Consider the following 27,835-nt stretch of genomic DNA (forward strand, 5'->3'; position numbering starts at 1 on the left):
CGATTATACTGTTACTGGCCTGAACTGGAGCAAATCCAATCTCAGCTGAGCTCAACTCTGTTCCAAACAAAAATAATACACTGGTTTGATTCCGTGGTTGAAACTTCTGCTAAAACATCCAGTGGGCTAGCTGTTGCTATGGGGAACACAGTACCAGACCTAACGGATCATTAGTCCGACCTAGTTTAGAATTTCCTTCATTTGCATGTGCACTGCTTTAGGACATTAAAGCACAAATCAAAATATTTATGAAGCATATTGATTCTTAACTGAAAGTAGTGTCTTTTCTTTGGACTGTAAACAGAATTTCAGATGCAAATATGCAGCACTCCACGCTCCTGTAAGAGGTCCCTTTAAATTCAGCTTAAAGGAGTATATGCCACACTCACTCCAGAAAGATGGTAACATTATTTATTCTTACATATTCTACATATACAGTTATGACATTTGGCTATAAAAACATCTGTATTGTAGTAAGAGATATTCAAACAATTACAAATCCATCAATAAATACATTAAAAACATATTGTGTGCTGATGTAGGAATACCGTATGCTCTTTCAGTTACTTACCCAATACAATATCATTGAAAAGTTTTTTGGTGTTTTTCATGCAACACCTAACTTCTTCACTAATATTCATGCTATACAACATTTTTCTTTATTAGGAATGGGATGTTATTTAAAATCCAGTTTATAGTAGTAAAAAACTCTGAAAAACTAAACATAAAACTCTCAACTGTTTTAATAAAATGAACTGATTTAAATAAAGTCATCTTTAAAAAATTAATTTTCTGAACTAATTCGTTATAAAACAGGCAGTATTTCAAAAGGAATGTTTCCATCACCTGGAATAAGTCATTTGTGCTTCAAAGTTTTAAAAGGAATATTTGCAGCAAAAAAATAAAACCAGCTGGTAAGTAGAGGAGGAGAGACTGCAGTACGGATTGGTTAAAATTAACATGCTTCCAACATCTGTCCAAGAACACACTAAACACTTACCAGCATCACAATGCCATCACCTTAACTAACACTTAGAAATGGAGTTTTAATAATACTTAGCTCCTCTCATGCTCAAAAATCTTCACAAACATTTAAAGACTCCTAACACTTCTGCAAGTATTATTATCCCCATTTTACATTTGGGGTGGTGGAGGCAGAGAGGGTTAGTAATTTCCTTAAATACAGACTGTGCTGTTTCCTTCTTGCCTCAGTTCTCCAGGTTCTTTATCACTTTCTGTATTTTACACTTAACGTATTAAAGAGTTCTAGGAAACATTTCCATCTGTATTAGTGGTTATTATTCAAGTTGTGCCACTTTGAAAGTTACATGGCAAATATGAAAGTAATAATCAACATGAAGCCCACATCAATGACTCATAATTTATGTCCTGCAATGCCACACCATTTTACAACAAGTTTATTCTTTATGTAACAAAGTGTTGTGGACACAAGGCCTAATTCTCTCTGTTGTACAGACACAATGGCTGTTAAAGTCAATAAGGACTGCACAAGAGAATAAAATTTGGCCCTCACCACCTGTCCCTGGGAACACAGAAAACCCCTACAGTGGTCCGGTACACACTGACATTGTACAGCAAAAAGGACATAAGTACCACATAAATTGAAACAGTGTTGAGATGCACTAACTCACCAGAAAGTATGGATAACTTAGGCTTATTTCCCCCCACACCCCCCAATTTTGAAAATATTTGTCTGAATTATGTCCTAGAAACCACATAGGAAAGTAAATGCCTAGTCATGAGATTTCAGATATAAAATAGGGTATTTTGCCTTCATCTTAATATCAATCCTGAAATTGTATTATTTCAGTTGATACTAACATTCTGCACAGAAAGTCTGGACGTTTTAGATTTTGCACATTTACCTTCTTCTTGAATTTTCTACCTTATTCCTTGCATTCTGTGCCCCATTTTGATTTTTAGTCTGCCTAGTATACTCTTACTGTAAATCCAACTTAATTTCTTACTGTCTTTTGAAAAATCCCAGGTTTCTCTGCCACTGGCCTGCAGGAGCAATGCATTATGTTTGATGTTTCAATGCCTGATCTGTAGGAGATGACAGAGGCACAGAATTCTGTCACTTGTAGCAACAAAACGGCTGAGTGTGCAAAATTAGATCCCTCTTACAGGTACCCATAAGGCTTTTGAAAGGCACGTGTATTCTTTGTTACTTGTTCCTCAGTGCCTGACCTTGGCTTTTTTATTCTGTCTCTAGTAAACCATATACAATGCACACACTCCCTTGTACTGTGGAAGGAACTTGGAATAAAAATTAAGATCTTCAGAAGTACTTCACAGCTATCAGTAGTTACTCAGTAGCTATCTCTCCTTTTAACAAATACTAGATCTTCACTACCAGGGAGAACTGGGTTCATATAGCAACCTCATCTCCTAATCCATTTTCTCCCTCCACCCTCAAACACCCAAATTTCTAGCCGAGGGGAACAGTGCATGTAATGCGGGACTTTCCACAAGCAGATATCCAAAGCTCTTACTGCGTTCTGCAGAGCTGGTAGGCCAGAAAAGATTTCTTTTGCATGGGTGTGGGAGCAAAAATACTGGAGCTTCATCCCCTTCCTTCCAGCAGTGCAGCCAAGAGCTGACAGGCTGGCTGAGTATGCTGCTTATGGCCATATCCTGAGAGGTGATAAGCACATGCAGCTTCTTTCGACTTCAAATGGGGGGGGACCGTGGATGCTTATCACCAATTGGACTCAGTCCCAAGGCACTAGGCAGGAACAGAAAGGACATTAACAAAGCTATTGTGAGCTGGGGTAGTCAATACAGCTGAAATGTCAAGGTCAGAAAAGCAAGAGGCATTGGCATCTTCCTCTGGACTTTCTGGAAAAGAAGAAAAGGGAATGCAAGATCCCTGGCTAAGGTTTTCCCTGCCTGGCTGAAGCCATTCTCCCTGCTTCAAAAACTCAGGCAATTGAGGGATCACGATACATTAATTCAAATGTGCTAACACTGAAATGTTTCCATTTCAGACAAGTAAAATGCACTTGCACACTATGATGATGGGCATGCTATCAGTTCTGTATAAATAACGGGAACCCACAGGCCTGCTTGGGCTCCAAAGGGCTTACTGGAGGAGATTCATCTCAGAATGCCAGTCTTCTGATGTGAGCCAAACATTCACCCCCAACATGTACTGAGCTGAGTCAAAACACTGGTTTGAATGCATTCACAACATCAAACTGGACTTAGCTGCCTTAAAACCGCAGTCGTGAAAAAGTTAAAAAAGAAAGGCTGATGCTTTGGCAATTCATTAGCTGTTATGCAGTCCAAAAGCCTCAATAACACTATCAATAGCTTGACTAGTGGCAATTCACTATTGCATGGCTGGTAGTCACCAAGAAAGCATTTCTTAATAGTTAAAGCAGTCACGTTATCAAGTATTTTTTCACAGCTCCTCCAGATCGGTTAAATCCACAACTACTTTCAAGAACAGAGTGTCATCTTTGATGTAGGTATTCTTTGTGTTCTCTAGAACCGTGTGTGGCACAAAGCGTGGACATCCAGAGGCAATATTCATTTCTCCATCTGGCCTTTTGAAACTGCTGCTGTTGGGATCGGCTCTGAAGACTTCCACAATGTGATTTTTTTTCCCGCTTTGGTCCAAAAGCATAAGCGTAACTTTTTGTTTGAAAGGCCATGGCAGCAGTGAGTCAAACTCCCCTCTCATCACAACAAAGTAGAGAGAGACGTGTGTTCCCTTTCCTGAGCCATCCCCATTCAGATAGGCTCTTGCACATAACCTGTACCCACAGCGGCTGGTGTAAAAAGGCTGGCTGAATATAGAGAGGACACGGCCTTCCACTGCTTCTTTTTTCTTCATCTTGTAGTCCATGATTTTCCAGATTAATTTGCCATTGTAACATGTGCCTTCCAAAAGCTTAAATCGTTCTTCATTTTTATTGAGCTGTGCTTTGTGAATATTGATCTGGAGATCATGCTTGTTGGACTGACCTTCCAAAACAACTGGGAAAAAGAGAGAAACATTCAGTTAAATAAAACTGTCAGAACACTGGATACAAAGAGCAACCAGACTTGAGCTGACAATACTTAATTACTCAAGTTCCAGGCTGAAGACTAAACTGTGGAATCACATCCAAGAGTTTCTCAGAGACAACTAACTTTGTAGCACAGGCCACTCCACTCAGCTTTTTGCCAATATTATGCTTGAGTCAAGACAAACTCTTGAATGTCTGTATCAGAAAGCTGCATTTGTATATTGTATACTCCCATCCTAGAGATAGCATTGAGAAGCAAAGTCTGCATCTAGATTCCAAGGTTATGAGTTCTTTATTTGGACTCATTTGATATACATATTCACATTCTCGTTATTTATTACAGTGCCATCCTGGAAAACACTAACATTATCAGGCTGAAACAAGAACCACGTGAAAATCTGGGTTTGACTCACATGAGAACCTAAAGTAATGCCATAGAAGTGGAAGAAGAACATAGTCTTGCTGGACCTATAACAGTAAAGGATAGAGGCTAGCCTACAATAGCTGCTTGTTCCATTTAAAAGATTCATGTCAGAGGCCGACTCTGGCAAAACTGATGCTGAAAGCCACACCCTACCTGACTGATTTTCCCCCCTCCCACAAGATACTCTTTGATTTACAATGAGTCTTCTTAGGGGCAGGGGTAGGAGGTAACTTATAGCCACTGGAATACAAATAGGTTTCCTCTCCGATTCTCTTAACTTCTCTTCCAAACCTCAGCCTTCATTTTTCACCCCACTCTTTTGCAGAAGGAGCTCTGCAAGTAGAAGTTAAAAGGACAGGCCGCAATGCAAGCAATTATGTCATGAAGAAGGGAAGGCGAAAGCAGTCTTCCACCCTGAGTATCAAGGCTACTGTTATCACTGAAACAATCAAGGAGTTCTGGTTAAGTACAGACATGTTTCACAAACATGTTGATTTAATTTACAAGGCTGATGTTAATTTACAAGGTTCACATTACACACATGAAGCAAGAAAGTAGATGGAGACAGAAATATCCACTACAGCTGTTAATTTTTTATTGTAATAGCAGCTGGTAACAATGAATATCAGAGAGAAATAACACCTGGCTATGGATCCTACTGCTACTACCATCACAATCCACCAGCCTAATCAACCCCAGCTCTCTGACCCTGCAGTGCCACAGAAATTCGGAAGCTGGGGCCTGTGGTAACATTGGGGCATAAGGGAAGGTGGGAGGATTGAGTACTCACTACCACCAATTGGTCTTAGAAATCAAGAACAGGAAAGCCATTACCAGCTAAGAGCTGCAATTAACTGACTATAGCATCAAGGCCTCTACTAACACCACTACCGAGTCCACAAAAATCCTAAACCCATGCAGAAAAGAAACAAAAGTCCCAACATACCTAAGCGCTGATCATATGTCTCCATAAGGGCAATCTTCTGTTTTACATTTTCAATTGTGTCAAACAGGGGTCGCAAGTCTAATTTACTTGGTTGCTGGTTTGCCATTTGTATTAACTGTTTTACTTGTGACTCCAGTCGTGCAGATTTATCCAGGTGACTGGCAAGAGCCTTCCCAATTAATGCCATTGGAAGAGAGTGAAAAGCAGAGACAAGAGACATTCATAAAATCAGTCATTTCATTTGAAATAAGATAAAGAAGTCTTTAATATGTCAGCAATATCCACTACACGCTAGATGCGAAAATATTGTGCAGGTTGCCTTTGGAATGTCTCCAAATGCTCCCTCATGGTTAATTCAGCATTTACTCACTGAGAATCCATCCCTGATTCAGTTCCATTCACACTGCATTACTTCATTCAACCAATTATTCAAATTTGCACCTGCATAATTGCCATGGGGATCTGGCCATGCAGGATATATTCAGTGCTTTTTGCCCAAGCCAGATATCCAAACTTCTTTATTGGATAAAATGAAAAGATAATATTGTATTGTAAAAAACAAGAAGAGCTTGTGAAGTGTTTGGGAGACAGTATTTGTTACCATCCTGCTATTAATGACAGCCATCACTGTATAAACACATTCCAGGATGCAAGAAAGCAACTGGCCAGAAAGGTAAAATAAATGTCTTACCTGTGTGCTTACCATCAAATTGCTATTTTTTCCAAACAGCTGTGTAAACTGTCTGAATTCCTTCTCGCACTTTTTAACTGCCTCTGCAAGCTGTTGGATTTTAATCTCTTTACATTCCAGACTCTTACACAGGTCAGATATCTACAGATGGAAAAAAGCAGAGCAAAAACTGAAGGTATGCCAAAATACAAAGCAAACAAATTAAAATGTATGCGACTACCTAGGAAAAAATGGAAAAGTTTATCATGCAAATGCTCTAACTTAACTACAGATAGCACTAATTAATTCAAAATTAATGGATAAGCACTAGTAAGTACTGAACTCTGCATCTTAAATCTTATTATTGCCCAGGTTGCAAAGCAAAATTTCCAAAAGCTTCTCTACACTATGATGTTAACTTGGATTTAGGCAGCAGGTGAGCTTAGAGTGCAACAGTCTCTCCTGAACATTTATTGTATTTATATTGGGGATCTCCCAGACAAAAACATGTAAGCCCGTGGCATATGCCGCACAGGCTCCCTGGAGCAGCTCTCCCATGAGCGTGGGTGCCCTGTGCATGTCCCATGCTGGAAGTGCATGCACACGGGACTTGCAGTGTGTTTGGGACCTTCTGGACTCACTGCACACATGCAATTTCAGCTCGACAGCACATACACAGTAGGTCTGACATCTCCTGGGAACAGCCTCATAGTGCATGTGTTCATGGGCAGTAGGGCTGTCTAGGATTGCTGGACATCAATGTCACTCATTGGAGTTAGTGCTCACCGGAGCATAATCAAGATGACAGATGTCAAGTAATCCCAGTAGAAGTGCAAAATTCTTGAACTCTAACTGGACAGAATTTCCAGGTGGAAAAAAGATGAGATTTCCCAAGAAAGCCATAAGGTAGCCATATTTCTTAAAAGCTCTGTGTAGCAATAGGTGTTAAGAGACTCATATCTTTCATTTCCATCAAGATGACACATTCTGTTCTGTGATAATATATACCTACATGCATATATGTGTATGTGTGTTTGTGTGTATGTATACGTACATATGAACGTATACATATATAACATATTTTTCTGTACTGGGGTCTAACAAGTAAAAGACATGAGTAAGTGAGGAGTACTGACTCCAAAACTACAGTAGATCACCGAATTGTTGCATTTTGGGGCACTTATGTTTAAAATAAACAAGCAAAAGAGTAAGTCAACCACCAGTTGGATGCATTCACTTTGGCAGTATTGGGCCTATGCCCAGTGTCGCCTGTTGGGAGCAGCAGCAATGATCATGCAGGGAAGAGTGCTTGCAACCTACTCTGCTAGAGGGCACAGCCAGCAGCTAGTGCTGCCTCTGCAGGGGGCAAGACTTGGGCATTTAAGAGGCTTCTCTTCAGTAGGTTCTTGCAATCTCAGCAAGCACTGAGACTTCAGACGCTCTATCTGCAAACCTCGTGTCCACTGTAAGCAAAGGCAGAAAGCAAATGAGGTGAGCGGTGGCAGCGAGTCTCCCACTGTGCTCCGTGGAGAATATATGTGCCTGAGAACAAGAGGGTTTCCATCTAATTGATTAACTTCACTGGAAGGGCTTATTCTGACTTTTGAGGTGTGCAAAGAAGATAAAAGTAGTCTTTTAAAATGCAGTTGAGCTAAAACACGCAACAAATGCAAAATCTCATATTGTCCTCCAGACAGCCAAAAACTGTTGAAGAATGCTAATTAAATGACTTGCCTGTTCTTCCAGTCTGGAGTTCTTGTCTAAAATCTGCAGCATGTGTTCCCTCAGGGCACCATTTTCATGTTCGGCAAGTTTCCCTCTTTTAACCTTAGTGAGGCAGAGGAGAAAGTGAAAGAATCTAATAATATGGTAAACAGATTTTTGAAACTGTTTAGTAAAAAATGTTATTGATGCAAGAGTTTAAAATGTCTCCTCTGTGCTTTGAAAGTGAGGGAATGGCAGTCCTGACTCTTTATTGCAGTATCTTTGTCAATACTAGAAATAGCTGTGAAAGAACAGAAATGGTTATTTTGGTAAATACTCCGACTGATTTGGTAGACAAATCTCAATCCCAGTACAAACAAAGATGTATAAAACACTACCTTTACAAGACAGCCGTACTGTTTATAGGGACACTCCACTTCAGTCTCAGGACACACAGTTTCGTGCTTTTCAATCTGCATATATTAACAAAGAAAGTGGTAATGAAATAAATATTAAGTAACTTACCGCACTGGTAAAATCTAAGTGTCTGCATAAAGCATGAATTAAAGCCAATGTCAATAGACCACTGATCACATAAAGAGGAAGATGAGTAGTCAGAGTCAATAAGCAAGCCAGATGATACAGTGGCATTGCAATTGGCATTGCCAATTTTGCAATGACTGAATACCTCATTCATAAAATGAAACATATCACTTTTAGGACAAAACAAAGAAAATACTTAGAGCAAATGACTAAATCTGTTTTATTGGCATGGGCCAATGTGGTCTACGACATGAGTTTCAATTTTCATAGAAGCGTGCAGTTTGCTGAATTACGGTATGTGAAAAAATTTATAGTACCTCCTTTTTCAGAATTATCTGTGAACAGTTTTGGAGGCAAGGCACAGGATAGTCAGGACAATCATTTTCCTCATGATTCTGGGGAAAAAAAGAAACAAAAAAAGGCAGTGATTTGTATCAGGCTCAAGAAACACCATAGCAAAGATGATACACATTACATTATAAGCAAGAACAGGCAAATATATAAAATTTACATATTAATTTATTCTTGCCTGTAACACACAATTCTCTATTTTTGTAAAGTAGTATATATAAAGGAAGCTATTAATTTCTGGCATGCAGAAAGTAATCACAAAAATACAAGTGCAAGCCCCATACCAGATTGTTGTTCTTAAGAGAGCTACAGCAACTGGTGTTATTTATTTTACACATTTATTATGTTTTCTCACTCAGGTAGTAGGCCAAATTCTGTTCCATGAGTTGTAAAGCCTCATTACAATGCTGAAAAGTTTTCACTCCACAACATTAAGAGGCAAACATGTGCTATAGATTCCCAGGAAATGTTTTATGACCTTACCTTTATGTTGATTAAGACCACATATTTATTACAGTACTGACACATTTCTTCTCGAAATTTACAATGCTGACTTAAGTGATCTTTCAAATCTTTCCGAAGAACTTGATCGCAACATCCATCATTAGTGCATTGCACACTTTCAAACAAACACTGCTGAAGATGCTCCTGCAACATGTAACAGCAAATTAAACTCGCAGAGGAATGAACACCAACCACAGCTAGGAATGTGGTTCACTGCATCTTTGCTTGCCTAGTACACACATAGAAACATTTGGCAGTTTGGTAACAAACAAAACTCCATATGCTCTTTCCTCGTACTGTCTCAAAAGTAGAGTAAGCAAAAGAACCTGCAAATCTGGAGAGCCCTTTCTTTAATTTCCACTTTTCACTCAATTAACACACAAAAAAAAGCCAAAATGTCTGGTACCTCTTGGCAAGCAGCTGTGAGTTTTCATGAAGCATCCATCACACGGTGTCCAACTGCATACAAGTATTGTATGTACGCTATGGCGATGCTAAAGCTATCTCTGAGCTCACCCCTCGGATACTGGTGCAGCACAGCTGCGATGGCGCTGGGCTAGGAAGCTTTCTCCGAACCAAAGCCCTGCCAAGAAGTGTGGCCATGACACTAGGCTGAGTATCAATCTGATGAATTACCTTGGGTCCCCCCTCCCTAGCACTATATTACACTGTGCAGACATTCTGAGGTGACTGAATTATCCTCAGCTCTGCAGAGAAGGACCTGGGAGTGCTGGTGGACACCAAGTTAACCACGAGGCAGCAATGTGCCCTTGTGGCCAAGAAGGCCAATGGTATCCTGGGGTGCATCAGGAAGAGTGTTGCCAGCAGGTGGAGGGAGGTGATCCTCCCCCTCTACTCAGCCCTGGTGAGGCCGCATCTAGAGTACTGCGTCCAGTTCTGGGCTCCCCAGTACAAGAGGGATGTGGCACTACTGGAGCAAGTCCAGCGAAGGGCTACAAAGATGATTAGGGGACTGGAGCATCTCTCTTATGAGGAAAGGCTGAGAGAGCTGGGCCTGTTTAGCCTGGAGAAGAGAAGGCTGAGAGGAGATCTTATCAACGTGTACAAGTATCTGAAGGGAGGGTGTCGAGAGGATGGAGCCAGACTCTTTTCAGTGGTGCCCAGCGACAGGACGCGAGGCAATGGGCACAAACTGAAACACAGACAGTTCCATCTGAACATGAGGAAAAACTTTTTCACTGTGAGGGTGACAGAGCACTGGAAGAGGTTGCCCAGAGAGGTTGTGGAGTCTCCTTCTCTGGAGATATTCAAAAGCTGCCTGGACGCGATCCTGTGCAACATGCTCTAGGTGACCCTGCTTGAGCAGGGGGGGTTGGACTAGATGATCTCCAGAGGTCCCTTCCAACCTCAACCATTCTGTGATTCTGTGATTCTGTGATCCTTGCTGTTTATAGCATATTTAAAAACCCGTATTAATTTTTTTTTCACTATTGCAAAGAAAACCTTCAGAATTTCACCCATTAAGACCCTCCAGAACTTACAAAAAGCCAGATGCATTCACAGTGAGATAAAGGCAAATGGTTCTTGTTAAATAACCTAAGGCAAAGCTGGAACAAACTTACAGCTATAATATTTTCTGTTGACATGTTTTACTTACATACAAGGTAAGTAATGATCTACACACCTCAACCACATTGCTACAGTAACTCTGAAGACAATCACTGAAGTTGACCTTATAATACACATCAGAGTTTGTATGAAAATCAAAGACTTCAAAATTTGATCAAGCAAACTAACCTGATATCGTCCCAGAATTACTTTTGAGTTGCAATCAGGAATATTTTTGCAAAACACTTGCAAGTTAAGAACTTCTCTTTTACAGCAGTTGTCTTTGAATACCTGTAAAGAAAGTAAGCTAGTCTTCATACGAGGTTATGTAAGATGTTACAAAGAATATAAAAAGACAGCAAAACATCACAAGAAACCTTTTAAACACAAAAGTGTAGACTCCACAACCACAGGTATGGTTCTTGATAATTCACATTGAAAATGTATACTAAAAATATAAGTGAAAATGTTTACTGTCAATTTTCTATTAGGTACAGTTTTTTGGGTTTTTCTTCCTCCCTATACAGTTATTCCACAGATGCCGATCCAGCAGGATTATCAGCTCAGGAGCTGCCATGCTGCTTCTGGGGCCTGCCTGAGCTAACAGTCCCCGTCAGACCAGACCAGCTTTCTGCGAGCAACCCCGACGTTTGAGCAGGGCGTGTTTGAGATGGAGAGGTGATGCTGAGACACCCCTTACATCGCCTCCAAGAAACAGCACTGCTGCCCGTTGTGTAAGCAGGGGCAAACTGAGCTCTCAGAGCAACCTTTCAGTCTTCTGTAGAGATCTTCCTATGAGGAGCATTATAAAGCTATTCACTGTTGCATTACTCAAAATTTGCACAGGGTAGGAGAGAGTGAGTGAAAAACAACAACTTCACGGACATTTAGACTACAATTTCCTATCAGGAGTAGGAGAGAGAAGAAGGAGATATATATGATTTCACCGGAAAATAAATTCTGGCAGGATCAAGTAGGTAGCATCCTTTCAAGCTCTGGCATATAAATAAGGACAATTAATCCATTCCAAAATATTCTGTAGCTTACAAAATAAGAAGCATGAACTTGTCTTTTGCTCCAAAAAGTTACCAAAAAAAGTAAATTAAGTCTGCAGGGCTAATGAGGTATATTGGAAAGAGTTAAGGCAGCAAATTAAAGCCCAGTCAAAATCAAAGGCAAATAAACAAGATCCCCCACAGCAAGATGGGGGATTAAGTAGTAAGTAAACAAACTCTCCACTAAAAGAAACATTGAACACTAGAGAAGATTTAAAACTCCATGAAACTCTTGGTTACTCTATGGGAAATACAGAGGACTAAAATGATTTAACTTCAGAACATGGGGAATAAAATAAAGCTTTAGCTACACATCCATACTTTCTTTCTTGCAGAACATCACTGAACACACTATTTCCCTTAACATTGCTTGAGAAGACAAAAGCTGCTCTGCCCCTGAGGACTAAGAGACTAAGAGCCACCTTTTCTTAGCTGTCTTGCTTTTTTCAAGAGGATGTTGATCACTGAAGCAACTGCAACTACAGCCACTTACCTCATGCATTTTTATTGTTTCTTTGTCAACAGGACAGGTGGGTACTGCATTCAGTTCTCTAGATCAAAAGAAGAATCATGTTAACTCACAGAACATTTGGTTTATTTTACAAAATTGAGCCGCGCTAGAACCTGACTCTGGTAGGAGTCAGTAGAAGACACTTCAGTGTCAAGTGAGAAAATTCTCATAATGCATTTGGCTTGATTTCAGTATTGCAAGGATTAAGGGGGGAGGATTTTCTTTATGAAGCCTTTCAAATGGTCAGTAATATCTTGAAGTCTGAAGTTAAGTATCTCTTATTTTAGGATCTGTTGACACATGTTTCTTATTAAAGTCAACAGATCCTTTATACCACAGTGATACTTAGCTTGAGAAATCATGCATGGTCTTGTTTGTTAAATTATCCAAGAAATATATACCTGGTTAAAAAACATCCTGTGAACTCAAAAGTTACTGAACAGAATGCTAAATCAGGCATACCTCCAGTGTTCATAAGACATGTATTTGGGCATTTGCATAAGTACCAGACAGGTAGAATACAAGTGAGAACTGTCTTGCTATGTGAAAAATCAATGTGAGAGATACAAAATCCTGAATACAGGGGATAGTGAGGAAAAAGGCATGTATCATGAGTGCTTCAAGAAGGCAATATGAGAAAACTTATTAAAATCCTACTTTTGCACTCTTGATCAACAGTTCTGTGCAAAGCCCCTAGAGAATCTGAGTATTTTCCATACGCAGCGTTCCTTTTTCAGATAATCTTTATGCAGCCTATTCATAGCAAGTATAAGAACCTGTAGGTACAAACAAGAAGAAATATGCCACCGTTTCTTGATTTATGCAGAAAAATCTTCAGTTTCCTACATTTTAGTCACTTTTATAACAAGTTACTTTGTCAGCAATGCGACACTAAAATAAATCTTACATGCTGTGCTCATGTCAAAGTGGTATTTTCCTTTATGAATCAACAAAAGATCATACCCTGAACTTCTGTAAAAATAAATCTTGGAAAGAATGTGACCTGTCTATATCCCGCTCATGTGGGATACCCTAAAAATCAAACCGCACTTCAAAAATGCATTGATCTAGCAACTACAAAGCCAAATTCTGCCCAAAGCTCCAAGAGGATATTAAGCTGCAACAGTGTAACAGAAAGCAGAGTTTGTGCTACAAGTGTTAATAAGATGTTTTTTAATTAAGAGGACTTTGTCACTCTCTGGCCATCTGTTGCTCACAAATGTCATATCTGGAAAAATCCCACAGTCTGCATTAAGACCAGCCTTTGCCTAGTTCAAGCCGTACATTTCTGATTATGACAGCAAAATAAGTTCAAATGGTTCCTGTCTTAAAAAGCTCCCAGAAGTCCTACAGCAAGTATGAGAAAACGCTTACTGAGGGCGTGTCCATGGGGAGGCAAACCTGAAAGAGCGAGTGGCTAACATGAAGCATCTAAAATACATAAAAAGTGAACTGTAAAATCCATCTACATAATTCCACTTCTCTGTAGCCCTCAGGGGCCAAATTCTACTGCAGATACACCACACAACACGTAATGGATTTCCAGACGGGTCTGTGGGGTAAGTACATTTCATGGGCAGATAAATCCCAAGCAGGTGGATGCCAGCAACCTTGTGATCTCACCATGGTATCAGGTAAAATAAACATCAGTTTTATAACTCCACTAAAATCAAAGAAGTTATACTAAAGCAGACAGCTTTAATCTAACCACCAGTACCAAAACCATTAGAGTTTAATGCAACACACTCACCTGAACAGTACAGTGACAGAGAGCCTTGATGCGCTAGACAGCATCTCACTCAGTCGTGATTAAGTTTACACCAAAAATTTGCTTACACTGACTTCCATGCACTTACCAAAGTGATCCCATATTCCCTGCCCCCACCAGGTAAGGTCTTTAAAGACATCTTTAAAGCACTGGGTATGCAGTGACTGGGTTCAACAGAGACTTTCCACTGACTCCTGCACTTTTTACCAGACCATTACTATTATTACGGCATCTGCAGTTGATTTATAGAAGGTGCTAGCTTCTTTCTAATCAGGGGAGGAAGGGGAGTTTGTAAACAGAGAAAGAATCTGTACTAACCTCAGAGAAAGAATGCATTGCTGGCAAAATCTGTGACCACATCCCGTCTGGTGAGGATTGTGCAGGACTAGGTGGCAGTAGGCACACTTGTACCGCTCCTCCAGGCTTTCGACAAACTTGTAGTCGGCGTTGGGTTCAAAGTCTAGAGAAACACCACTGGCAGAGTTTTGGCGTGTGAAGATGTCTGAGAGACCAGTAAATTCGTCACAGGCCATGGAAGCTATACTGAAAAAGCAAATGCAAGAAGAATCCTTTTAAATATTTGCAGTTGGTTAAACCACCTCAGCTACAGCTTGCAGCAGACTGCTCGTTATTTGAGGATTTTCATTTACAGAAGGTTTCAACAGATTTCAGAGGGAAATGCAGCATCAGATATGGAAGAGCAATAACAAGCTCAGAGAACTACAAAATGATGCACACTTCATTACATGACTAGCATGAAAACACATTTTGGAAAAAATTTCACAACCTGAAAATTATTCCCCAGAAGAGAGAACTTTTTCCTAATTTTCACACAACAGCTGTTAGTCTCAGAAAAGTTAAAACTACCACAGACTTAGCCGGGGACAGCAGAGGTCAAGTCTCAGCCCCAGTGCCTGCCAGCAAAACCTACACTTAGCGTAAAGCCCACCCACATGGTCTTACTAATTCATTGCACTGGTTCAAAAAGAGCACAGCTTTGTGGTTAACAGCAAGGAACATACAAAAAGGGGAGCAGAAAATTTTTACCTTCAATTTGGGTGTAACAGAAGCCAAAGCCTCTTAACTTGACATCTTTCTTTTTCCAGTGCTCACCCCTTTATAGCACTAAACTATAATACTGTTTTTCAAAAATGTGTGAGTTCTTGACTATATTAATCCTGTCTGAAAGATGTAGTGGAAAAAAAAAAAAGAAGCAAGACTGCAATCAGAACTGTGACTTAAGCTTTTCTCTCAACCTAGCAAGGCTCGCGATGGAGCATGCGCAGCACAGGCATGCAAGGTGGGTTTTGTAGTAGGAAAAAACAACATGTGTTTCCAGCCCTCGTAGTGGCAAACCTTGAGATTGACCACTGATTTCTTACAGCTTCACCTTCAGGAGACACTTTTTACTGACAGGATGTGTACAGAAGCTGAAGCTGAAGGCACCGGCCACAGCAACCTGCTCTTCACGCAAAATGCAACTCCCAGCCTGCTCTTCTGGTCATTTTTCTGTACCTCACTAGCGACAGCACAAAACACAACTCCTTATTGACGCGCACTATGGCGAGGCAATTAAAACATTTACTCTTCATTTAAAGCCCTGCCTTTAGGGCTCCAGTGATACAGAAGTGCTTTATTTTTGTAAATACTGAGGCACAGGGAGACAAGATTTTATCTCTCGGATCATTTCACGGGGGAAGCGTTCATTTTTGTAGCCGTACCGTGGTATGCTGGTCCTCGCCTGCACATACCGCCCTCCCTCCCAGGCAAGCAGGTCGCTTTGGCTTGACCAGCAGCTCTCCGGGAGGCCTGACTCAGCCCTGCCAGGTCACCGAGGCCATCTCCTGCCCGACCAGAGCAGCGGGGCCACCACGTCACCGCCGCAACCTTGCGGCTGGCATCCAGCAGCACGCCAGCACTGACCCCGCGTGCGCTCCTGACCCCTGCAAGCAGCGCGCTGACCCTGTGTAACAGAGACCACAGACCACCTGAGGGTCACGCACCCAAATACATTTTCTTTGCTATTTTCAAATCCCATATCGGACAAGGAAAACCTGCAGACAAACAAAAGGACGTGACTGAAAAAAACCAAGCCAAAACACAGAACCCACCAAAGTGAATTTCACTACAAACATTTATATGCTGCTGTACTTCAGCACTGGGTTTTTTACTGTATTTACCTGCCTAGCTTGTGCGACCCCCCTGCCCTCTACTAGAGCAAATGTCAGATTTACTCAAGCATAACCAAGCATGTCTGCAGCCCACAGGGATGTGAGCCCTAACAAAACTAATTTGAGAATAAAAAATTAGCATGCTAAATAAGCAGAGGAACCACATGCATCCCCCCACGGAGAACTGCCTGCTCCTGAAGGTCCTTTGCAAACGACCCCGTTCGGTCGCTCCCAACAAACAGCCTTCTGCTTCCAACCAGAGACAACTGCCCGCTTCTCGCCTTTGATTTCTGAACGGCTGACCCCTTCTCCTCTGAAAACAGGTCTCCCATGCTCCGATGCTCAAATAGGAGCAATTTTATTTTTCCCACATCGGCCAGGGACGCACTGACGCAGCCTGGAGGAGCTGCCAGCCTGGCGCCTCGGTGCGCTCCCTAGCACACACCGACGGCGCACGGTGCCACTGCCTCAGCGATGGATCAGTCAGTAATTGCCACAGAGCAGCAGACCCCCTATAGGACACGTTTCCTACTAACTGCTCCTGTTAACAGCCAGTTAGAGCCCCAAAACACATTTCCTTTCTGTTTCTTATTAGTGCTGTTTCTCATTTACGTAGTATCCAATTTCTTGAATCCTACTGCGCTCTAGGATGTAGATCTCCTGACGTTAAGGATTTAGCAAGTTAATGCTGCACTGTGTAAAACCCCACCAAAAATCCAGTTTTACCAGTTTTTGTCTTTCAGGGTCTACTTTACTGTATAATGTACTTCTAGCTGGGGTAAACAATGTTGTAAGTATTTTAGGCAACAAATGGAATAGGTTAAGAATAAACACAGTTACCAGCCCAAAATACCATCCAGAAACTCACTTATATATCTCTTTGCTAATTACATCCACCACATTCATTCCTATCTCTTTCTGAAGAAAGCATTTCTTTATTGCACACCTTCCAAACATTTGGTTGAAATGAGAGCCTTTCTCTCCCTAAGCACCTTGAAGGTGCACACGTATCCCCGACCAAAACCAAAAACACCCTATTGCTAAAATTGAGCCTCTGAGCAGCTCGTTCTCACACGTTTTTCCCAGTGGAGGCTCCTGCTCCACCTCGGCTGGTGGAGGGAGCAGGCAGTCGTGTTACAAGACAGGGACGCTTCGCGGGCACAGGGCAGAGCGCTGCCAGCGCCACGCGCGTCCGGCTGCTACGGTCGAGGCCAGGAAGCGTCCGGATGCGCAGAGCGCTTGGGACGTTTGCACCGGCGCCGGCCTCCTGGTTCCTGCCGTGGCGCCCGCAGCGGCTTTCCGCGAGGAAACGGGCTGGCAAGGGCCCCGGCCTTCACGGGGTCAGCGGAGAGCCCTGCGGTGACGGCAGCGCCTTGTCCCCGGGCTTCCCGCTATTTTCTAGTCTAAACCTTCAGGTATTACCAGCTCCTCCTACACAAACTGGCCGTGGATGGTGTTGGGACTTAGAGATGTTTGGGATAACTTGAAAAAGGGCCATTTTGTTACGCTGTGGCCCACGAGGCTGGAGCCACTGCTGGATGGAGCTGCTGCACCGAAACCGGTGCATCGCCTGCTAGAACCACTGTGCGTTGGGCCAGCGACGTTATTTCAGAGGTGTCGATATAAATGACACGTCTGTGACAAACCAACTGAAGTCAGCGCCAAGAGTGACGTCATCCGAACCATGACAGGCGGAGCGTGGTTCCCGTGCGAGCGCGTACGTGTGACCCGGTGCCGACTGCAGAAGCTCCTCTTCCCCTTCTGCCTTCAAGCGTCGGCCGCCCGCGTGCTCTGAACCAAAACCAAAGGGAAACAGTCAGAGGAAAAAGTGCTCTCTGCGAGAGAAAGAGCGCCCATGGTTAACTGAATCAGCTTCCTGCTGACGCTGACGCCTGCCCCGCGCAGGAGGCGAGGTACGCTTTCACTTCTGCATGCCACGCTGCCGGGAGCAAAGCCACGGTATCCCCTTCTTTGCATAGGCTACAGCTGCTCAGCGTGCAAACTGCAATACTGCCTTAAAGTCTCAGACAGCGGCGGACTCCTACTCTATAAGGATGCTCATGGCAGAAGCGCAACGCACACAGCAATGCTACAAATAGATTTGCACGGCAACGCCACTGGAAAAGTATGGAATAAATGAAAGACTTAGGGGACACAGAAAATCTATACGTCAGGAAACTGGATTTCTATATACTGAAAAAAACAGAATCGATTCTGACCTCACATTAGAAAAGTAGTCTGAATCACTAGAAGCTAAGCCCAGGTCTTACAAATAACTACCACATAGTTGGACCTCAACAGCCCCACAGTGCAGACAGCTCAGAGTTACACCCCCATATCTTTTCAGTATCCCAACCCCGCCTGTACCAACAGCAGAATACTCCTGAAACATCTTCTCATACACGTGTTGTATACAGATGCTTTTAACCTCACTGGGAAAAATCCAGGGTGGAGAATTTTCATAATAAAAATAAACTGTTTTAAATGTGGGCTATCCTGTTTTAACTACCACCACACCAAGGTAAGGCCAAATATTTTCTATTTAAATGGCCCACATTTAGTTTATCTTATTGTTCTGCGTAAGACACAAGCAGACCGTGTTAATAAGGAGAAAAATCAGCATGATATCACTTATTAAAATATAGCCATTATACGAACACTTTTCACAGCCACGCTAAAGCAGTCCCCCTCCAGCAGTGGTGCTCCCCGTGACGTCCCCCCCAGCAGCGATGCTGCCGATCTGGGCCACCAGCAGTCACAAGGGAGGAGAAACGCTGTGCAACACCTACATCGCACTGAACTACGCTGGACAGAGAAACGGTTTGGGCAACAAAAATGTACTTACTGCACGCAGAGAAAAACATGTCTATAATGTGGTAATTCTTTTTTAAGAGAATATGTTTTCCTGTTTTCTGTCATGTGAAACCAAGCTCCCAAGAAGACTTATCAGATTACCGCATGAGCTACAAGGGCAACGGCCACTCAGGCAGGCTGCAATGCTGTGCTGAAAATAGACCAAAACATCCAGGATGGCAGACTCAAGCACAAGCACTGAAAGCCACCGTGTCTTTTAGACCGAGGAGGGCAAATACGTGAATCGTTATCACGGATTTGGTCACTACACTTGGACAAGAAAACAGGACTCCTGGTCCTGCTGGCTAGCAAATAGGTGGGTGGTGCTGGCACAGTGCCTGCCTGGTTCTCCATGTACAGGGAGGCTCGTGCCTGGTTACCTTCCCAAACTGGAGTATGGCTCAGCAGAAAGCACTGTGATGACTCCCACGCATATGATGTTTCCAGGAAATGCATATATTAGAGCATGGAAAGAGATTTCTACTCATGCTCTCCCACTTCTAGCTCAGCGATCTTCCTTTGCTCCAAGGTACTCGGTAGGGACAAGGCTTAGAAGATTCTCTGTCCCTCCCTTGAAAATTATCTATCTTTTATGGCATATCAGAACTGGAAGCCTTTCTTAGTCAAAATGGGGAAAATTTTTGTAAAATTCAATATACTTTAGACACCTGAGACCAATTCACTCCATTGGGAGCTGACAGACAGAAACGTGATGGAGGGGAATGTAACTTGCATTAAAATTACTCTCTCCAAACTGCCTTATGATCTAGGTAATTAGCTGTCTCCAGTATTTTTGAACTAAAATAATCCAGTTATATGATTTACTAATAATATAAGGCTCCTCCACATAAACACTGCACTGCAAACAAGCCCCAACACTTACCATACAGAACTGTAAAGGTAATAAAGTCTTCAAAAGAGCTACTATAAATATCTATACACTTTAAAACATGTACATATTTAAGATACAGCAGATTATATTGAGTCATCTAAAAACAACAGATGATGCCATCTGATGTCACCGTGAGATCATCCTTGTTCCTTCGAAAGCAGGAGGAGTGATGATATTTTGACCAGTGACAACAAAACACACAGCGGGGAGGGATTCTGGGCGCACATTTGTGGCCTCTTACATGAGCAAAAGGATCCCCCGTTGCACCAAAGCAGGCTCCCCATTTGCATGCAGGGCTCACTCCTGGCAGCAAGGCAACCTCTGCTATTGGCCTAATCCCTTAAAAACCACAGCTCAGCAACCAGCTGGTATCCAGGAGAACATTTCTAACAGCAGTGATTTCCTACTGGATCTCTGCCTGGGGACCCACAAGGGATGTTGCTGCAGAAGGCAGCAGAACCAAATTTGATTTCTTTTGTATATAGGCAACTTTTATCTCATTCAAATTCCCATACCACCTAATTCTAAAAGCACAGTAAAACAAGCATCAATTTGCTAATCTCCATAAGCAAATTTTCATTAAAGAGAATATGACTGCAGGGTTTTCTTTGCACAGATTTACAGCCAAGCATTACAGTAAATTCCCATAAGACTAGACTTCATCATTTTTGCAGGCATAAGTACATTATAATACACACAACATTTAAAAATTTTAAAAATACATCCATACAACTAATATAGTGTATCTGGTGCTGAAGTAGTTTGGATTTTGTGGCCTTCTTGCTTATTCGCTACATCTGCTATTTTCCATGGATTTCCAAATCATTAATTAATGAACTCCTATTGTATTATCAAGAAATCTCTCTACATCTAATCAACACAATATTATCTTACAACAATATGTACAACAAGTCTTAAAATAATCTCATTTCACAGCTAGAAAATAATTTTGTTCCTAAGATCCACGCAGTCACTCTACAGAAAGGTTACATTCAAGAGCTATTAAAAAAATCAGTGAAACACTTGGTACTTCATAACCTAGCTACTTATTAAAAAAAAACCACAACAGCTTCTCAACATCTGCATTTCAAGTTGGTAAACACTGGTGCTGCTGAAGAAGATGCTTACATAGACCTTCCTTGATCAGACTAACCTATCAGAAAATTGAGCAATTCTTTCATTTGTCAATCACTTTAAACTTCTTTATCAATACCTGGATGTTTTACTGCCTTCCCTAGCAACAACACAACTCTACATTAAAACTTTTCCCAGTCAGCACCACTGACATTATACACCCGTACGAACTCTTGGAGCTATTTGTCTCTTCTGACGAACTCTGCCTAAGATCCTCCAGATTCTCAAACCTTGTATTAACAAACCTGCACGATTTTCAAACATCAATTTGCAACAGTTAATACCCGAAGAGCCATTTAAAAATGACAAATAATTATAACAACATTAGACTCCTGCCAACAATTAACAAGATACTTTTAGATAGACCCATACCTGAAAACTGTAGCTGATCCTTAATGGGCAGAAAATGAGAGCGTGTGCGAGAGAGAGTGTGCGAGTGTAAGCTTTGTGGTTAAACAGTATGAGCATTTTAAAACAGCAAGGGAGTGGAAATCCCCCAGCGTAGCTTTGAAAAGATCATGTCTAAAAATGTTTCAAAGTGTTAGGACAACTGACAAGCCATTGAAAAGTAGTTTCCCTTAAGGTGCTGCAGTGACTGCAGAATTCATTTCTTGGAGCAACAAGAGGTTACCAGTAACTTTTCTCACAGTTCTTGTTTTCACATTAATAGCATCACTTTCAAAAAAGGAGTAAGTGGAGTGACCAAATTAAAAATAAATGGTCAGCAGGAAACACGTGAGGACGAAAGGAAAACCAAGGTCCAAACCTGAAAATCCCTCCACATGTAGCCCTTATGAACCCAGGTGGATCAACTCAATTTAGGAAAACTGGGGACTGCTTACACAAGGAAACTGCACTGGTTCAACCTAAAGTCAGCACAGTAAAGTTATACTGCACTAGCTTACGCTAAAGGCTGCATGGACATTTTACATCTAAAACAACTTTCCAAGTGAGATAAAATCAACTTTATGAAAATGTTTATATTGGGGTTTGTAATAATTAAAGTGTTTGCACTCCCTATTGATTTTACAGCTTGAACTTAACTGCATACGCAGGATTCCTGGCAGTCCTCATCTCCACAAATTCTCTGTGTCAGCCTCCTTTCCCCAGGCAAAAATGTATTTCCCTTACTGCAGTGCCACAGGCTCAGTTTATAACCTCACCCACTCGTTATTCTCCTCTGCCGCCTCCCCTGGCTTTCTATTTTTATCTTTTAATTTTGTTTGGTGCGTAAGGAAAGTAAAGCTATCGGCTTGAGTATTGCCTTGCAAAGCCTTGCTTTGCTTGGCCAATTAGATAAGCCCCTAACCAAAAAAAGGCACAACAACTTTTTTTTCCTAAGGTAAGATATCTACAAAAGCAATATTTTATAGGATACCTGATATCAAAGATAATAGTATTCTAAAGAAAGTTTCTATCTTGTAGAAAATGCAGCTCATCAGTTTTTTTCCCTTTAATTAAACTTGTTCCCAGGGCATTTCTAACCTGGTTCAATCTCCCCTCGCAGGAGGCATTGCCACCTACCACGCATTTTCCCCACACCTTCCCCAAAGCTCTGGAACAGCTGAGCCACCACTAAGTCAGTGCAGTGCCGACAAAGAGAAAAGGTCATCATTTGAAGGCATGTTGCTTCTTGATCAATTAAACTGATTCCAGTTGTATTTCTAGATGCAACCTAAACCCACTTCTGTGGTTAAGTTTTTTAAAGCAGAAGACCTCCATGTGTGTCTGCAACTAATACAGGTCCTCGGGATGCATCTTGGCCAAGCTGTTGCCTGTACACAACCTTAGCGCTGGTTGACATCAGAAGAGCAAACCAACTTTGCAAGGACTTTCCATGAAACTGGGTGCTCTAGAGGAGGGAGAGATCCCGGGCAGCTTGGCGTGGGGGAGATCGCCCCGCTGCCAGCGCAGCGCCTGCCAGTGCAGCTCCAGGAAGCACCAGCTGCTTCTGGGAAGCTTTGGGGAAAACCCCAAATGGAGAAGTTGAGTAGGAGCAGGATCTTAATTTTAAACAATTTCACTCTGCAGATGAGTAGAAAGCAATAGTCTGGCGTTACCGTTCACGCACACCCTTTGGTGGCCTCCACTATTCACACAGCGCCAAAGACCCTGTGCATGGAGGCAGGAACCAGCAAGGAACATTAGAAAGTTTATTTAGAGCACACTCAAGGTGATGAAGGCAAGTGAGAAAATAGACAGGAACAGCCTTTAGGAAACCGAATGAAGGAAAAGAAACAAAGGCACAAGAACAACGTAGGGAAAAGTTACTGAAAAGAAGTACGACAACAGACGGAGAGCAGTAAGACTACTGTTTTTAAATTTACTTTCTTGAACTGAGGCATATCAGAGCCAAAGCAAAGCCCTCACCTCTGCTAACAAATAAGTAGGCCATTACATACTTTGCAGGACTGGGTCTTAGTGATGGGCACTAGTAAGTCACCTTTTAACTTTACCTCTCCTTCCAAGGAGGATACTACCTGTGCAAGGGGATAGATACGCTATCTGGGACTTCAGTTGGCTTGCTGTTAATACCTATTCAAGGCCTAAGAGAGTCTTGGTTTCAATTTTCAGCACTCCTAATCATTTGAATTAGTCTTAATGAGTAATTTAATCAGCATGTGTACAAAAATCTCTGAATAAAGTCACAGTTTCTTCAGTAACCTCGCATCCAAATTACTAGGATAAACTAAAATTCTGCTAAGGAAGTCTTTCAGATGAAATCAAACATAACGCTGAAGAATTACGGCAGTACAAATGGGGGTTTTGTGCAGCCCTCCTCCGAGCAGGCCCTGCAGTCCCCCGGCTCAGCAGCCTCCCATGGCACCCGGCACCCAGCTCGTCTGCCCCAGCCGGGGCTCCCAGCCCCGCGGTTGGGAGGCAAACCGGGGCCGCTCCCGGTGCCGCTCCGGCAGGACCCAACCAACGCCGGGACTAAGGAGCAGCACCACCCTCGGGCAGGGGCTTGCCGTGACCTTGGATGAGACGCAACGTAAAAAGGCTGCTAACATGCTGTGGGTCACGTCCAGCTCTGCTCTCCTGGTTGGCACCAGTTTGCTTTATTTCTCCCAGCAGTGAACAGCACCACTACAGTTTTAGTGACCTCAAGGCACATCAAGGCTTCACCAAGTTCCCAGGTTTGTAACTCCTCAGCGGAAAGCTGCCAAGACACAAGGTTTAATGTTGGTGGCAGTGAGGCAGACAAAAGGATGACTTTTTTTCTTTACAGATAGTGCCTAATACCCCTGTGTACCATCTTCTATTGAATATATTGGTCCCACAACCATTTATATCTGCTGTCTCTAAGACAACATTAAGAAATGAAACCTGTGATTTTTGTTTCTTTCATACTTAGTAAGGCCAATATTTCAATTTCAAGTGCACAGATCCATTTACGGTTTTGGGCAGAAACTTTGTTTCTGAAACCCATATATATCCTCTCAAAATAGAGACGACTGAAAACCATGTATGACTTATCAATGAAGGCCTCTGTGTCTCACAGTGACCACTTTAGGCAAAACTGGTTTGCAGATTGTTCCTCTCCTTGAAGTTTATTCAGGCACTAGAAGGGATTTGTATAATACCAATAATAAATAACTTTTTCTTTTCAATATTATGTTTCACTAAATAAGCACAGAGCAACGTATTTACCCTTACAGAACCCTTGCATGTAAATGTCATAAATGAGGTTAATCAGTCCCCCCCACACACAGACAAATACACTTGAAAGCACTCTGGGCAGTCCCATACAAAAACCATTGTGGCTTAGGGTACAGACAGTTTCTCACACACTTATTTACTTGTTGCAAGACCGAGCTGTGGCGACGATGGAAATTTTTCTACCATTTTTATTAACAATACGCATGACTCAGCTTCCTCACCTCCACACCTCTAGGGTAGAGGTTTGCCTCTGCCATGGACAGAGGGAAGGCGAATGTGCAACAGCAGCACACTGCCACCTGCGCTGGTGCAGATAGCACACGGCTAATCACGGGAGCATTAACTCTTCATGGTCATTAGTGGAGAAACTTGGAAAGAAAAAGATCAGAAAAGGTGAGGTGAAGATGTTGTTGCTCCTCAGGGCACAGCTCAAGGACAACCTGAGCACGCGATACCCTACCAAGCTGGTTTGGGTCCCAGAGCAGCATCCTCACGTGAGCACGATGCTCTGGGCAGGCCAGTAAGCACTGCTGAGGCTGGGATGTCTACAAGGTGCCGCTTGTGAAAAACTGCCGATACCACTGCTGTTATCGCCTCAAGAACATCAGGAGCCCAAGAAATGCTGCAACGCATACAGACTCACTGGAAGGTCACAGAGAGGAGTCCACAGTCAACTATTCATTGATGATAAATATTGTCTATTTATTTATAATCAAAGGGCCAGATGAAGAATTGAAGAAGATAAGGTGTTATAGATCAGCTTAAAGAAAGAATGCAAAGAACAGCACAAAACCTGGGAAATCAGGTGCCCTGTAAGTCTGCAGCAACACACCGAAGTGATCAGGCAGAACTTCCCCACCAGTATGCAGCACAGAATAACAGCACCCAACCTCACTCACAGCTCTCCGCTTTGCCCGCTAGCTAACGACTGTGCTCCTCTTTTAAGGACACCAACTATGAGGCATGTGGGGTGAAATAAAGACCCCTCTGTTTTCTGCTCTTTGCACTCATTTGAAATTCCTTTTCTCAAAGTCGCCAGCAACAGCTTTTAAAATCTTGTCCCCTCTTGGATGCCTTTCCTCATCCTCTCTAAACTCCGTAATTAATCCTTTGGTATATCCTCCTCATGCCCTCTGCAGTTTCAGTGACTGCCATAAGCTTTTCTTTCTTCCCGATTTTACTCTGAATCTTACCTTTTGGCAGTTAACAACTATCTAGCCAAAATTTCTGTGTCAAATACACACAAATCTGCCATATTACTGCAGACTGTCTTTCTGCACAAGCTAAACTCTCAGCCTCTCCTCCAATATCTCTGCTCTGCTGTGGATGTCTATCAACTCAGACTTAACCTGCTGCCCTTAACCCTCCCCATCCAGCCTTCTACGCAATCCCTCTCTCGGCAGCTAAAATCGACACAGCCAGCCCATATTACGCTTGGGTTCATAACCTTTGGCTCTGCCTTGGACTTAAAGCTCTAGATGTTCACAAACAACTCTTTCTGCATGATAGCCCCATATGATACAGTATTTCTAGTCTATTTATACAAGTAAAATTCTTCTCCAGGCTCCCATCCTCCTTGCATTTTCCAAAACTCAGTTCTCTGGAAATGCAATCTTTACTTATTTATCCACCCAGAATGCTGCTGCAGGGATCATTTTTCTAGGCCACTTGTTTAACCACCTCACCACCCTCTGTCCATCCCTTCAGCACCTCCCCCTTCTCTGCTGCATCAGAAACTCCTTGTTCCAAAGCCTGTCCTAGTCCACCCCCACTTGGCCACTGCCGTCTTCCACAGTTGAAAAGGGCCAGTTTCATCTCTGGCCAGATGATGACACCAGGCTCTGCTGTCTACTTGCTATACTGTCAAGCAAGTGCATACCAGGAGGACAGATATTTTAGAGGGATATTAGCAAGCTATTCTACTCAAATCTCTTCTTTAAGATCTCTTTTGCCAAGCTCTGGAAATAACGGGCTTCCTATAAGCTATGACCACTGACTGTTACAGTGGTCCAGAGGGTCCTGTTGCTTCCTACTGCTCTTCTGTCCATCCATATCTCCCCCTCCCGATGGGAACTACACGCTCCTTCAGCCAAGGACAGCGGGTTTGCTCTGCCTTTGCACAGCCCTTAGCATACCGGGGCCCTGACCCATGACAAAGACTCCTCCATGTGACAACAATACAAAACGTAATTAAGGCTAACAGCAAAGGAAGTTACTCTGTGGGTTTGGCTTCACCGTAACACATGAACACCATTACTCACCCTAAGATAAAAAGCAATAATGCAACGTGGTCTACAGAAGAACAAACTCAAGCAAAACATCATCCAGGTCAGTACTCTAGCGTAACAGAGTGATGGACACTTTGGATGGAAATTTTTTGCTTATCATTAAATCTGGGTGCACTGTGTAGAGTTAGCTAGAATGGTTTAAAAATACAATTGCTGCCATTCTAGAGACGTGCCTGACCTGAATACACCAAGTGAGTTATTTTTAGTGCATCATTGCAATCTTTCAGTCATCCCATATTTATAAAACGGAAATTGTGAGGAAAGTTGTTCTTGGCTGACATCAGGAATGAGCAGCCGAATTAACACTAGCAAAGCAATTCAAGAAGTGCAACAACGCAAGCTCTCCGTTTTCCCTTATAAATCTTAGAGTGTTGAAAGTATTTGGTCAAAGCCTGGTGTCTCAGTACCATCCCAGTATGCCGTTAATCAGGGAAAAGTCGGTGAACTGCTTGTGCCTTACTGCACACATGCAGATGAGCGATTTCCTCCCCCGCAGCAGAATCCAGTCGCCACCAGCAGCGATGGTTGTTACGGCTTCCCTGCAATTTGGAAGGATCAGAGCAGCTGCAAAGACGTTCATCAGAGCCGCCTCTGTTGTTTTGCTCGGTTTTGCTTCTCATCTTCCCAAATTTCAGCTCCGCAAACCTTCAGGGCCCGCTGCCGGCCTACATTCCCCGCAGCGCTGCCGGGAAAGGGCAGCGTTGGCGCTGCAGGGAGAGCTTGTGCCTGCGCCTGCCCCGCGCACCCAAACGCCG

The 27,835-nt window shown here is 42.6% G+C and overlaps 1 protein-coding gene across 1 annotated transcript; it reads right to left on the minus strand.

Moving 5' to 3' along the window:
• Positions 1 to 329: 329 nt before the first annotated feature.
• Positions 330 to 27,817, minus strand: TRAF5 (TNF receptor associated factor 5). The gene is made up of 11 exons (XM_013949917.2): positions 27,541 to 27,817; positions 14,401 to 14,625; positions 12,297 to 12,354; positions 10,938 to 11,039; positions 9,159 to 9,323; positions 8,642 to 8,719; positions 8,180 to 8,254; positions 7,812 to 7,904; positions 6,099 to 6,239; positions 5,408 to 5,576; positions 330 to 4,005 (listed from the first exon to the last, which is right to left on the minus strand). Exons 2-11 carry the CDS (start codon positions 14,613 to 14,615, stop codon positions 3,428 to 3,430), a joined length of 1,674 nt encoding a protein of 557 aa, XP_013805371.1. The 5' UTR covers positions 14,616 to 14,625; positions 27,541 to 27,817; the 3' UTR covers positions 330 to 3,427.
• Positions 27,818 to 27,835: the final 18 nt, after the last annotated feature.

This window comes from Apteryx mantelli, chromosome 3 (assembly GCF_036417845.1).
Source record: "Apteryx mantelli isolate bAptMan1 chromosome 3, bAptMan1.hap1, whole genome shotgun sequence".
Taxonomy (NCBI): Eukaryota; Metazoa; Chordata; class Aves; order Apterygiformes; family Apterygidae; genus Apteryx; species Apteryx mantelli.

What these genes read in the sequence shown, in the direction of transcription:
- TRAF5 (XM_013949917.2), bottom strand. Translation starts at nt 14,615, where the DNA reads ATGGCCTGTGACGAATTTACTGGTCTCTCAGACATCTTCACACGCCAA. An exon ending in AAACAATAAAAATGCATGAG is followed by an intron (nt 11,040 to 12,296) that starts GTAAGTGGCTGT and finishes CTTTCTTTACAG; the next exon opens with GTATTCAAAGACAACTGCTG. An exon ending in ACTCCAGACTGGAAGAACAG is followed by an intron (nt 6,240 to 7,811) that starts GCAAGTCATTTA and finishes TTCCATCTGTAG; the next exon opens with ATATCTGACCTGTGTAAGAG.